The sequence below is a fragment of the Oncorhynchus clarkii genome, unplaced genomic scaffold, assembly GCF_045791955.1.
Source record: "Oncorhynchus clarkii lewisi isolate Uvic-CL-2024 unplaced genomic scaffold, UVic_Ocla_1.0 unplaced_contig_10532_pilon_pilon, whole genome shotgun sequence".
Taxonomy (NCBI): domain Eukaryota; kingdom Metazoa; phylum Chordata; class Actinopteri; order Salmoniformes; family Salmonidae; genus Oncorhynchus; species Oncorhynchus clarkii.
The window spans coordinates 240,751-255,000 of record NW_027261121.1 but is presented as its reverse complement, the minus strand read 5'-3'; the positions used below and the strand labels follow the sequence as shown (position 1 = coordinate 255,000).

Here is a 14,250-nt window from a genome sequence, read left to right as displayed (position 1 = left end):
TAGATGGTCTGTACCAGATGGTCTGTACCAGATGGTCTGTACCAGATGGCCTGTACCAGATGGTCTGTACCAGATGGTCTGTACTAGATGGTCTGTATCAGATGGTCTGTACCAGATGGTCTGTACTAGATGGTCTGTACCAGATGGTCTGTACCAGATGGTCTGTATCAGATGGTCTGTATCAGGTCTGTATCAGATGGTCTGTACTAGGTGTGAGTGTAGTGGTGAGTTTAGTGTAGTGGTGTGTGTGGATGGTGGGTGTGTGTAGTGGTGTCTGTAGTGGTGTGTGTAGTGGTGTGTGTGTAGTGGTGCGTGTAGTGTAGTGTGTGTGTAGTGGTGTGTGTGTAGTGTAGTGTAGTGGTGTGTGTAGTGTAGTGTGTGTGTAGTGCACTGGTGTGTGTGTGTAGTGTACTGGTGTGTGTGTGTGTAGTGGTGTGTGTAGTGTACTGGTGTGTGTGTAGTGGTGTGTGTAGTGTACTGGTGTGTGTGTAGTGTACTGGTGTGTGTGTAGTGTACTGGTGTGTGTGTGTGTGTGTGTGTAGTGGCGTGTGTAGTGTGTAATAGGTGGGATGGCAGCCTCTACCACACAGCAGATGCAAGGCTGCAGGTCATCCCACCTCATGTGAACAGGACAGGGGCATGACACACACACACACACACACACACACACACACACACACACACACACACACAGACACACACACACACACACACACACACACACACACACACACGACAGCTTGTGTGTGACATAACGGTTGCATCACAGGAAAAGAGGGGAGCGAGGAGAGGACAGATGTGTCTCAGTTCCCCTTGAGGGGGACTGGTGTCCTCCATCGCAGGTCAAGTGGCTCTAGATGAAACCTCTGGTGTCGGGGTTGAGGAGGAGAGGACAGATGTGTCTCAGTTCCCCCTGAGGGGGACTGGTGTCCTCCATCGCAGGTCAAGTGGCTCTAAATGAAACCTCTGGTGTCGGGGTTGAGGAGGAGAGGACAGATGTGTCTCAGTTCCCCTTGAGGGGGACTGGTGTCCTCCATCGCAGGTCAAGTGGCTCTAAATGAAACCTCTGGTGTCGGGGTTGAGGAGGAGAGGACAGATGTGTCTCAGTTCCCCTTGAGGGGGACTGGTGTCCTCCATCGCAGGTCAAGTGGCTCTAAATTAAACCTCTGGTGTCGGGGTTGAGGAGGAGAGGACAGATGTGTCTCAGTTCCCCTTGAGGGGGACTGGTGTCCTCCATCGCAGGTCAAGTGGCTCTAAATTAAACCTCTGGTGTCGGGGTTGAGGAGGAGAGGACAGATGTGTCTCAGTTCCCCCTGAGGGGGACTGGTGTCCTCCATCGCAGGTGAAGTGGCTCTAGATGAAACCTCTGGTGTCGGGGTTGAGGAGGAGAGGACAGATGTGTCTCAGTTCCCCCTGAGGGGGACTGGTGTCCTCCATCGCAGGTGAAGTGGCTCTAGATGAAACCTCTGGTGTCGGGGTTGAGGAGGAGAGGACAGATGTGTCTCAGTTCCCCCTGAGGGGGACTGGTGTCCTCCATCGCAGGTCAAGTGGCTCTAAATTAAACCTCTGGTGTCGGGGTTGAGGAGGAGAGGCCATGGAGCTCTTTCAGGGACTGAGGCAGTTTATACCTGCAGTGCGAAACGCAACACTGTATATCGTTCAATATAGTGTGGCAAAATTACAGCCACCCAAAAATCCTGCGTTTTCTAGAAACCCCGGTTGGAAGGTTACCGGAATCAGGAGGGAAGGACGTCTGTGAATCTTTCAAATGGGATTTCTGAAAAACCCAGTTTAGTAAAATGATTGTAATTTGTTCCAGAAGTCATCATACATACCGTTGTTTCCCAGGGTCTTCATCATGACCTCCGTCTGGGCGAACTCATAGCTGTAGTCCTGTTCTGAGGAGGCCTCGCTGCCTGTCTCTACGTCTACCTCTACATAGCTCTCCCTGGGGGACGCACGTTCCCTCTCCAGCTCCTTCAGACGCTCGCGCCGCTTCCTCCCAGGCAGGTTTATCCTACAGCACACAGGATGTACACTCAGTTCCTGCTTCTACAGCACACAGGATGTACACTCAGTTCCTGCTTCTACAGCACACAGGATGTACACTCAGTTCCTGCTTCTACAGCACACAGGATGTACACTCAGTTCCTGCTTCTACAGCACACAGGATGTACCCTCAGTTCCTGCTTCTACAGCACACAGAATGTACCCTCAGTTCCTGCTTCTACAGCACACAGGATGTACACTCAGTTCCTGCTTCTACAGCACACAGGATGTACACTCAGTTCCTGCTTCTACAACACCTGGCAGCTAACGGATGTAACATTCCCAAAAATTCTCAGGTTTTCCAGAAATCCTGATTGGAGGGTTCTGGATTTCCTGCTCTTTTTGGGAACATTTACAATCAGGATTTCTGGAAAAACTCTAGTTAACTTTGTCCAGTAGATGTTCATGTTCTGTAGAGAAACTCCTCACCTGAAGAAGTGGTTGTTGCCCCACAATATGCGGTCTCCATGCCACAGGTGGACCAAGGACACAGTCATGGTTCCATTCACACAGGTTCTGTTGGAGCAGAGCAATACAGTCTGATGATGTCATGTTGAGGTGTGTTGTGGGACAGTAGACATCCCATCCTGCTGTACCTCCTCTTCCACACAGAGAGTAATAAAGCACATCAAATATCCCCATATCACCCACCAACAGTAAAGACTATCAATGAGATATCCTCATATCACCCACCAACAGTAAAGACTATCAATGAGATATCCTCATATCACCCACCAACAGTAAAGACTACCAATGAGATATCCTCATATCACCCACCAACAGTAAAGACTACCAATGAGATATCCTCATATCACCCACCAACAGTAAAGACTATCAATGAGATATCATCATATCACCCACCAACAGTAAAGACTATCAATGAGATATCATCATATCACCCACCAACAGTAAAGACTACCAATGATATATCCTCATATCACCCACCAACAGTAAAGACTACCAATGAGATATCCTCATATCACCCACCAACAGTAAAGACTATCAATGAGATATCCTCATATCACCCACCAACAGTAAAGACTATCAATGAGATATCCTCATATCACCCACTAACAGTAAAGACTATCAATGAGATATCCTCATATCACCCACCAACAGTAAAGACTACCAATGAGATATCCTCATATCACCCACCAACAGTAAAGACTATCAATGAGATATCCTCATATCACCCACCAACAGTAAAGACTACCAATGAGATATCCTCATATCACCCACCAACAGTAAAGACTATCAATGAGATATCCTTATATCACCCACCAACAGTAAAGACTACCAATGAGATATCCTCATATCACCCACCAACAGTAAAGACTATCAATGAGATATCCTCATATCACCCACCAACAGTAAAGACTATCAATGAGATATCCTCATATCACCCACCAACAGTAACGACTACCAATGAGATATCCTCATATCACCCACCAACAGTAAAGACTATCAATGAGATATCCTCATATCACCCACCAACAGTAAAGACTACCAATGAGATATCCTCATATCACCCACCAACAGTAAAGACTACCAATGAGATATCCTCATATCACCCACCAACAGTAAAGACTACCAATGAGATATCCCCATATCACCCACCAACAGTAAAGACTACCAATGAGATATCCTCATATCACCCACCAACAGTAAAGACTACCAATGAGATATCCTCATATCACCCACCAACAGTAAAGACTACCAATGAGATATCCTCATATCACCTACCAACAGTAAAGACTACCAATGAGATATCCTCATATCACCCACCAACAGTAAAGACTACCAATGAGATATCCTCATATCACCCACCAACAGTAAAGACTACCAATGAGATATCCTCATATCACCCACCAACAGTAAAGACTATCAATGAGATATCCTCATATCACCCACCAACAGTAAAGACTACCAATGAGATATCCTCATATCACCCACCAACAGTAAAGACTATCAATGAGATATCCTCATATCACCCACCAACAGTAAAGACTATCAATGAGATATCCTCATATCACCCACCAACAGTAAAGACTACCAATGAGATATCCTCATATCACACACCAACAGTAAAGACTACCAATGAGATATCCTCATATCACCCACCAACAGTAAAGACTATCAATGAGATATCCTCATATCACCCACCAACAGTAAAGACTACCAATGAGATATCCCCATATCACCCACCAACAGTAAAGACTATCAATGAGATATCCTCATATCACCCACCAACAGTAAAGACTACCAATGAGATATCATCATATCACCCACCAACAATAAAGACTACCAATGAGATATCCTCATATCACCCACCAACAGTAAAGACTACCAATGAGATATCATCATATCACCCACCAACAGTAAAGACTACCAATGAGATATCCTCATATCACCCACCAACAGTAAAGACTATCAATGAGATATCCTCATATCACCCACCAACAGTAAAGACTACCAATGAGATATCATCATATCACCCACCAACAGTAAAGACTATCAATGAGATATCATCATATCACCCACCAACAGTAAAGACTATCAATGAGATATCCTCATATCACCCACCAACAGTAAAGACTACCAATGAGATATCCTCATATCACCCACCAACAGTAAAGACTATCAATGAGATATCCTCATATCACCCACCAACAGTAAAGACTACCCATGAGATATCCTCATATCACCCACCAACAGTAAAGACTATCAATGAGATATCCTCATATCACCCACCAACAGTAAAGACCACCAATGAGATATCCTCATATCACCCACCAACAGTAAAGACTATCAATGAGATATCCTTATATCACCCACCAACAGTAAAGACTACCAATGAGATATCCTCATATCACCCACCAACAGTAAAGACTATCAATGAGATATCCTCATATCACCCACCAACAGTAAAGACTATCAATGAGATATCCTCATATCACCCACCAACAGTAAAGACTATCAATGAGATATCATCATATCACCCACCAACAGTAAAGACTACCAATGAGATATCCTCATATCACCCACCAACAGTAAAGACTACCAATGAGATATCCTCATATCACCCACCAACAGTAAAGACTATCAATGAGATATCCTCATATCACCCACCAACAGTAAAGACTACCAATGAGATATCCTCATATCACCCACCAACAGTAAAGACTACCAATGAGATATCCTCATATCACCCACCAACAGTAAAGACTATCAATGAGATATCCTCATATCACCCACCAACAGTAAAGACTATCAATGAGATATCCTCATATCACCCACCAACAGTAAAGACTACCAATGAGATATCATCATATCACCCAACAACAGTAAAGACTACCAATAAGATATCCTCATATCACCCACCAACAGTAAAGACTATCAATGAGATATCCTCATATCACCCACCAACAGTAAAGACTACCAATGAGATATCCTCATATCACCCACCAACAGTAAAGACTATCAATGAGATATCCTCATATCACCCACCAACAGTAAAGACTACCAATGAGATATCCTCATATCACCCACCAACAGTTAAGACTACCAATGAGATATCCTCAGGGAGGGATGAAGGGAGGGAGGGAGAGAGGAAGGAAGGGAGGGATGCGGGGATGGAGGGAGGGAGAGAGTGAGGGATGCAGGGAGGGAGGGATGAAGGGAGGGATGCAAGGAGGGAGGGAGAGATGCAGGGAGGGAGGGATGAAGGGAGGGAGAGAGGGATGCAGGGAGAGCGTGATGCAGGGAGGGAGGGATGCAGGGAGGGAGAGATGACGGGAGGGAGGGATGAAGGGAGGGAGAGAGGGAGGGGGATGTTTGATATCAAAGCAGGAGGTTGAGATCAGAAATACCTCAGCTATGAGGTCATGAGAAACTCCAGTCAGGTTCAGTTCACTCATCCATGTGCGTGTGTGTGTGTACTGTGTGTGTGCGTACTGTGTGTGTGTGTACTGTGTGTGTGCGTACTGTGTGTGTGTGTACTGTGTGTGTGTGTATACTGTGTGTGTATGTGTGTACTGTGTGTGTGTGTATTTGTGTACTGTGTGTGTGTGTATACTGTGTGTGTATGTGTGTACCGTGTGTGTGTGTGTGTGTGTGTTAGCTCACCTGGCATTCTCTATAGGGGTGAGGGTGACCTCCCCCCCGTCTGGGCTGATCTCCAACACACAGTGTTCTGACTGGATACCAATCCCAAAGAGTTGGATGTCCTGAGAGGTGTCTGCACCCACACGCGTGTGTTCCTACACACACACACACACACACACACACACACACACACACACACACACACACACACACAGACGCACGCACGCACACACGCACACACACACACACACAGAGAGAGGAGATGATGATTTCCCATAATTCATGTGGGTCAGGTGCTACTTCAATCCAATGGCAGGTTGACATCAGATCTGACGCAACAGACTGCAATTCACTTTCCCCACAGACACACAGACTCAGATATGTACCACTTATATAACTGGTGATATCATTACTTCCCCACAGACACACAGACTCAGATATGTACCACTTATATAACTGGTGATATCATTACTTCCCCACAGACACACAGACTCAGATATGTACCACTTATATAACTGGTGATATCATTACTTCCCCACAGACACACAGACTCAGATATGTACCACTTATATAACTGGTGATATCATTACTTCCCCACAGACACACAGACTCAGATATGTACCACTTATATGACTGGTGATATCATTACTTCCCCACAGACACACAGACTCAGATATGTACCACTTATATAACTGGTGATATCATTACTTCCCCACAGACACACAGACTCAGATATGTACCACTTATATAACTGGTGATATCATTACTTCCCCACAGACACACAGACTCAGATATGTACAACTTATATAACTGGTGATATCATTACTTCCCCACAGACACACAGACTCAGATATGTACCACTTATATAACTGGTGATATCATTACTTCCCCACAGACACACAGACTCAGATATGTACAACTTATATAACTGGTGATATCATTACTTCCCCACAGACACACAGACTCAGATATGTACCACTTATATAACTGGTGATATCATTACTTCCCCACAGACACACAGACTCAGATATGTACCACTTATATAACTGGTGATATCATTACTTCCACACTGACACAGACTCAGATATGTACCACTTATATACCTGGTGATATCATTACTTCCCCACAGACTCAGATATGTACCACTTATATAACTGGTGATATCATTACTTCCCCACAGACTCAGATATGTACCACGTATATAACTGGTGATATCATTACTTCCACACTGACACACAGACTCAGATATGTACCACTTATATAACTGGTGATATCATTACTTCCACACTGACACAGACTCAGATATGTACCACTTATATACCTGGTGATATCATTACTTCCCCACAGACTCAGATATGTACCACTTATATAACTGGTGATATCATTACTTCCCCACAGACTCAGATATGTACCACGTATATAACTGGTGATATCATTACTTCCACACTGACACAGACTCAGATATGTACCACTTATATACCTGGTGATATCATTACTTCCCCACAGACACAGATATGTACCACTTATATAACTGGTGATATCATTACTTCCACACTGACACACAGACTCAGATATGTACCACTTATATAACTGGTGATATCATTACTTCCCCACAGACACACAGACTCAGATATGCACCACTTATATAACTGGTGATATCATTACTTCCCCACAGACACACAGACTCAGATATGTACCACTTATATAACTGGTGATATCATTACTTCCCCACAGACACACAGACTCAGATATGTACCACTTATATGACTGGTGATATCATTACTTCCCCACAGACACACAGACTCAGATATGTACCACTTATATAACTGGTGATATCATTACTTCCCCACAGACACACAGACTCAGATATGTACCACTTATATAACTGGTGATATCATTACTTCCCCACAGACACACAGACTCAGATATGTACAACTTATATAACTGGTGATATCATTACTTCCCCACAGACACACCGACTCAGATATGTACCACTTATATAACTGGTGATATCATTACTTCCCCACAGACACACAGACTCAGATATGTACAACTTATATAACTGGTGATATCATTACTTCCCCACAGACACACAGACTCAGATATGTACCACTTATATAACTGGTGATATCATTACTTCCCCACAGACACACAGACTCAGATATGTACCACTTATATAACTGGTGATATCATTACTTCCACACTGACACAGACTCAGATATGTACCACTTATATACCTGGTGATATCATTACTTCCCCACAGACTCAGATATGTACCACTTATATAACTGGTGATATCATTACTTCCCCACAGACTCAGATATGTACCACGTATATAACTGGTGATATCATTACTTCCACACTGACACACAGACTCAGATATGTACCACTTATATAACTGGTGATATCATTACTTCCACACTGACACAGACGCAGATATGTACCACTTATATACCTGGTGATATCATTACTTCCCCACAGACTCAGATATGTACCACTTATATAACTGGTGATATCATTACTTCCCCACAGACTCAGATATGTACCACATATATAACTGGTGATATCATTACTTCCACACTGACACAGACTCAGATATGTACCACTTATATACCTGGTGATATCATTACTTCCCCACAGACACAGATATGTACCACTTATATAACTGGTGATATCATTACTTCCACACTGACACAGACTCAGATATGTACCACTTATATACCTGGTGATATCATTACTTCCCCACAGACACAGATATGTACCACTTATATACCTGGTGATATCATTACTTCCCCACAGACTCAGATATGTGGCACTTATATAACTGGTGATATCATTACTTCCCCACAGACTCAGATATGTGCCACTTATATAACTGGTGATATCATTACTTCCCCACAGACTCAGATATGTACCACTTATATAACTGGTGATATCATTACTTCCCCACAGACTCAGATATGTACCACGTATATAACTGGTGATATCATTACTTCCCCACAGACTCAGATATGTACCACGTATATAACTGGTGATATCATTACTTCCCCACAGACACACAGACTCAGATATGTACCACTTATATAACTGGTGATATCATTACTTCCCCACAGACACACAGACTCAGATATGTACCACTTATATAACTGGTGATATCATTACTTCCCCACAGACTCAGATATGTACCACGTATATGACTGGTGATATCATTACTTCCCCACAGACTCAGATATGTACCACTTATATAACTGGTGATATCATTACTTCTCCACAGACACACAGACTCAGATATGTACCACGTATATGACTGGTGATATCATTACTTCCCCACTGATATCATGAGGCCATTTTAATCTGCTACAACACCTTTCTCCTTTCATCAATGGGGACGAGAAACTACACAAGAACAGTCACTTAGTGGAAAAAAAAAAAAAAAAAAAAAGCTGATTGCTGTCCACTCTAACTCTCTCCCTCTCCTCCTTCTCTTTCTATTTCTCTCTCTCTCCACCTTCTCTCTCTATTTCTCTCTCTCTCCCCCTTCTCTCTATTTCTCTCTCTCCCCCTTCTATCTCTCTCTCTCTCTCCTCCTTCTCTCTCTATTTCTCTCTCTCTCCTTCTATATCTCTCTCTCCCCCTTCTATCTCTCTCTCCCCTTCTATCTATCTCCCCCTTCTATCTCTCTCTCTCCCCCTTCTATCTCTCTCTCTCCCCCTTCTATCTCTCTCTCCCCTTCTATCTCTCTCTCCCCCTTCTATCTCTCTCTCCCCTTCTATCTCTCTCTCCCCCTTCTATCTCTCTCTCCCCCTTCTATCTCTCTCTCCCCTTCTATCTCTCTCTCCCCTTCTATCTCTCTCTCTCCCCCTTCTATCTCTCTCTCTCCCCCTTCTATCTCTCTCTTTCTCTCTCTCTCCCCCTTCTATCTCTCTCTCTCTCCCTTCTATCTATCTCTCTCCCCCTTCTATCTCTCTCTCTCCCCCTTCTATCTCTATCTCTCCCCCTTCTATCTCTCTCTCTCTCTCTCCCCCTTCTATCTTTCTCTCTCCCCCTTCTATCTCTCTCTCCCCCTTCTCTCTCTCTCTCTCTCCCCCCTTCTATCTCTCTCTCTCCCCCTTCTATCTCTCTCTCTCTCTCCCCCTTCTCTCTATCTCTCTCTCTCTATCTCTCTCTCTCTCTCTCTCTCTCTCTCCCTCTCTCTCTCTCTCTCTCTCTCTCTCTCTCTCTCTCTCTCTCTCTCTCTTTCTCTCTCTATCTCTCTCTCCCCCTTCTCTCTCTCTCTCTCTCTCCCCCTTGTCTTTCCCTCTCTCATCACAGAGTGGGTGTAGTTAAACAAACATGCCACTTCCAGAGGATGTCCGACACTCCTTCACTCCTGCAGCTGTATCAGCTACTTAACAACCCCAGTAAGTCAGTCCCTTGTTCATTCCATTGTGTGTGTGTGGGTGTCATTCCACACTGGTATGCAGGGCAGGCTAGCTGTCCAGGCCGGGGCTCAGACACAGACCTGTTGTTCTGTAGGCATGAAGGAGGCTCTGCTCTACTCTACTCTCTCCCTCTCTCTCCCTGTCCCTCTGCTCTCTCTCTCCCTGCCCCTCTGTTCTCTCTCTCTCTCTCTCCCTGCCCCTCTGCTCTCTCTCTCTCTCTCTCCCTGCCCCTCTGCTCTCTCTCTCTCTCTCCCTGCCCCTCTGCTCTCTCTCTCTCTCTCCCTGTCCCTCTGCTCTCTCTCTCTCCCTGCCCCTCTGCTCTCTGTCTCCCTCTCTCTCCCTGCCCCTCTGCTCTCTGTCTCTCTCTCTCCCTGCCCCTCTGCTCTCTGTCTCTCTCTCTCTCCCTGCCCCTCTGCTCTCTGTCTCTCACTCTCTCCCTGCCCCTCTGCTCTCTGTCTCCCTCTCTCTCCCTGCCCCTCTGCTCTCTGTCTCTCTCTCCCTGCCCCTCTGCTCTCTGTCTCTCTCTCTCTCCCTGCCCCTCTGCTCTCTGTCTCTCACTCTCTCCCTGCCCCTCTGCTCTCTGTCTCCCTCTCTCTCCCTGCCCCTCTGCTCTCTCTCTCTCCCTGCCCCTCTGCTCTCTGTCTCTCTCTCTCTCCCTGCCCCTCTGCTCTCTGTCTCTCACTCTCTCCCTGCCCCTCTGCTCTCTGTCTCCCTCTCTCTCCCTGCCCCTCTGCTCTCTCTCACTGCCCCTCTGCTCTCTGTCTCTCTCTCTCCCTGCCCCTCTGCTCTCTGTCTCTCTCTCTCTCCCAGCCCCTCTGCTCTCTCTCTCTGCCCTTTGTCTCTCTCTCTCCCTGCCACTCTGCTCTCTGTCTCTCTCTCTCTCCCTGCCCCTCTGCTCACTGTCTCTCACTCTCTCCCTGCCCCTCTGCTCTCTGTCTCCCTCTCTCTCCCTGCCCCTCTGCTCTCTCTCCCTGCCCCTCTGCTCTCTGTCTCTCTCTCTCCCTGCCCCTCTGCTCTCTCTCTCTGCCCTTTGTCTCTCTCTCTCTCTGCCCCTCTGCTCTCTGTCTCTCTCTCACCCTGCCCCTCTACTCTCTCTCACTGCCTCTCTGCTCTGTCTCTCTCCCCCTATACAGTATAGTAAGTACATAGGGCTCTGTTTGGGACTCAGCCTCAGCCTCAGTCTGTTCCTCTCAGCCACTGAGCCAGTTGTCTGTCTGCGCTGTGACTATGTGTCCACTCCCTTTCCTTTCCTGTGTTCTCATAGCGTCATCCTATTGCAGTGTGAACCAGAGCCCGGTAGTTAGAGAGTTCCTGCATTATGATGCATTTACATGACACTTCAACATTCTATGGCAGCGAGCTGGCGCACCCCCAAAAAAATGATTTAGTGTAGAGGTGCTGATTAAAGGGGAATCAACTGCAAGCTATAAAACTACACAGACTACAGGCTAGCATCATCCTACTGTAATGTCTACTACACAGACTACAGGCTAGCATCATCCTACTGTACTGTCTACTACACAGACTACAGGCTAGCATCATCCTACTGTAATGTCTACTACACAGACTACAGGCTAGCATCATCCTACTGTAATGTCTACTACACAGACTACAGGCTAGCATCATCCTACTGTACTGTCTACTACACAGACTACAGGCTAGCATCATCCTACTGTAATGTCTACTACACAGACGACAGGCTAGCATCATCCTACTGTACTGTCTACTACACAGACTACAGGCTAGCATCATCCTACTGTAATGTTTACTACATAGACTACAGGCTGGCATCATCCTACTGCACTGTCTACTACACAGACTACAGGCTAGCATCATCCTACTGTACTGTCTACTGTACTGGTGTTGTGGTCGGTGTTGGTGTTGTGGTCGGTGGTAGGTGTTGTGGTTGGCGTTGTAGTTGTGGTTGGTGTTGTGGTTGTAGTTGTGGTTGGTGTTGTGGTTGGCGTTGTAGTTGTGGTTGGTGTTGTGGTTGTAGTTGTGGTTGGTGTTGTAGTTGTGGTTGGTGTTGTGGTTGTAGTTGTGGTTGGTGTTGTGGTCGGTGTTGGTGTTGTGGTCGGTGTTGTGGTCGGTGTTGTGGTTGGTGTTGTAGTTGTGGTTGTAGCTGTAGTCGGTGTTGTGGTTGTGGTTGGTGTTGTAGCTGTGGTTGTAGCTGTGGTCGGTGTTGTGGTTGTGGTTGGTGTTGTAGTTGTGGTCGGTGTTGTGGTTTGTAGCTGTGGTTGTAGCTGTGGTCGGTGTTGTGGTTGGTGTTGTAGTTGTGGTTGGTGTTGTGGTTGTAGTTGTGGTCGGTGTTGTGGTTGGTGTTGTGGTTGTGCTTATAGTTGGTGTTGTGGTTGGTGTTGTGGTTGGTGTTGTGGTTGTGGTTGGTGTTGTGGTTGGTGTTGTGGTTGGTGTTGTGATTGTGGTTGGTGTTGTGATTGTGGTTGGTGTTGTGATTGTGGTTGGTGTTGTGGTTGGTGTTGTGGTTGGTGTTGTGGTTGTGATTGTGGTTGGTGTTGTGGTTGGGATTGTGGTTGGTGTTGTGGTTGGTGTTGTGGTTGGTGTTGTGGTTGGGGTTGCTGTTGTGGTTGTGTACCTTTAGGTAGTAGACCAGCAGCTCATTGAGGGCGGGGTCTGCGTTCAGGTTGACCAGGAAGCACTTGTCATCTCCAACTTTGATCCCAGACGTCTCCAGGGAGATCCCCATACTCTCTAACTGCTGCTGACGCTCCTGTGGAAATACAACAAACATACAAATCATTTTACCTTCATTTTACATTTACTACCAACGGTTTAGTCCGAATGCAGAAGCTTCCATGTGATATGAATGTGCTAAATGAATGTGAGTGAGTGTGTAGGTTACCGTAGCAATCTCCTCTGTGTTGCGTAGTTTCTGCTCCCAGGTAACGGTCATCTCCTGGATCAGCTTCTCTGACTCCTGAAGCCTCTCCTTCAGCTCTGGAGCCTTAAGAGACTGGAACATAGATACACAGAGACACACACGGACCAGTCAGGACGGACCAGGCAGGACGGACTAGCCAGGACGGAACAGTCAAAACGGACCAGCCAGGACGGACTAGACAGGACGGACCAGCCAGGACGGAACAGTCAAAACGGACCAGCCAGGACGGACCAGCCAGGACGGAACAGTCAAAACGGACCAGCCAGGACGGACCAGTCAGGACGGACCAGTCAGATCGGACCAGCCAGGACGGACTAGCCAGGACGGACCAGCCAGGACGGAACAGTCAAAACGGACCAGCCAGGACGGACCAGTCAGGACGGACCAGACAGGACGGACCAGCCAGGACGGACCAGCCAGGACGGACCAGACAAAACGGACCAGTCAGGACGGACCAGACAAAACGGACAAGCCAGGAAGGACCAGACAGGACGGACTAGCCAGGACGGAACAGTCAAAACAGACCAGCCAGGACGGACCAGTCAGGACGGACCAGCCAGGACGGACCAGCCAGGACGGACCAGACAAAACGGACCAGCCAGGACGGACCAGCCAGGACGGAACAGTCAAAACGGACCAGCCCGGACGGACCAGTCAGGACGGACCAGTCAGGACGGACCAGCCCGGACGGACCAGACAGGACGGACCAGCCAGGACGGACCAGTCAGGACGGACGAGTCAGGACGGACCAGCCAGGACGGACCAGCCAGGACGGAC

At 46.7% G+C, this 14,250-nt stretch overlaps 1 protein-coding gene across 1 annotated transcript in view; it reads right to left on the bottom strand.

Moving 5' to 3' along the window:
• LOC139404948 (kinesin-like protein KIF13A) overlaps positions 1-14,250 on the bottom strand; it is a 201,661-nt gene that overhangs the window by 84,209 nt on the left and 103,202 nt on the right. Inside the window, exons 12-16 of the mRNA XM_071147495.1 lie at positions 13,435-13,545; positions 13,168-13,302; positions 6,175-6,308; positions 2,479-2,565; positions 1,836-2,017 (exon numbers count right to left, since the gene is read on the bottom strand). Coding sequence (XP_071003596.1) covers positions 1,836-2,017; positions 2,479-2,565; positions 6,175-6,308; positions 13,168-13,302; positions 13,435-13,545 — 649 coding nt within the window. The remainder of the gene's footprint in view (positions 1-1,835; positions 2,018-2,478; positions 2,566-6,174; positions 6,309-13,167; positions 13,303-13,434; positions 13,546-14,250) is intronic.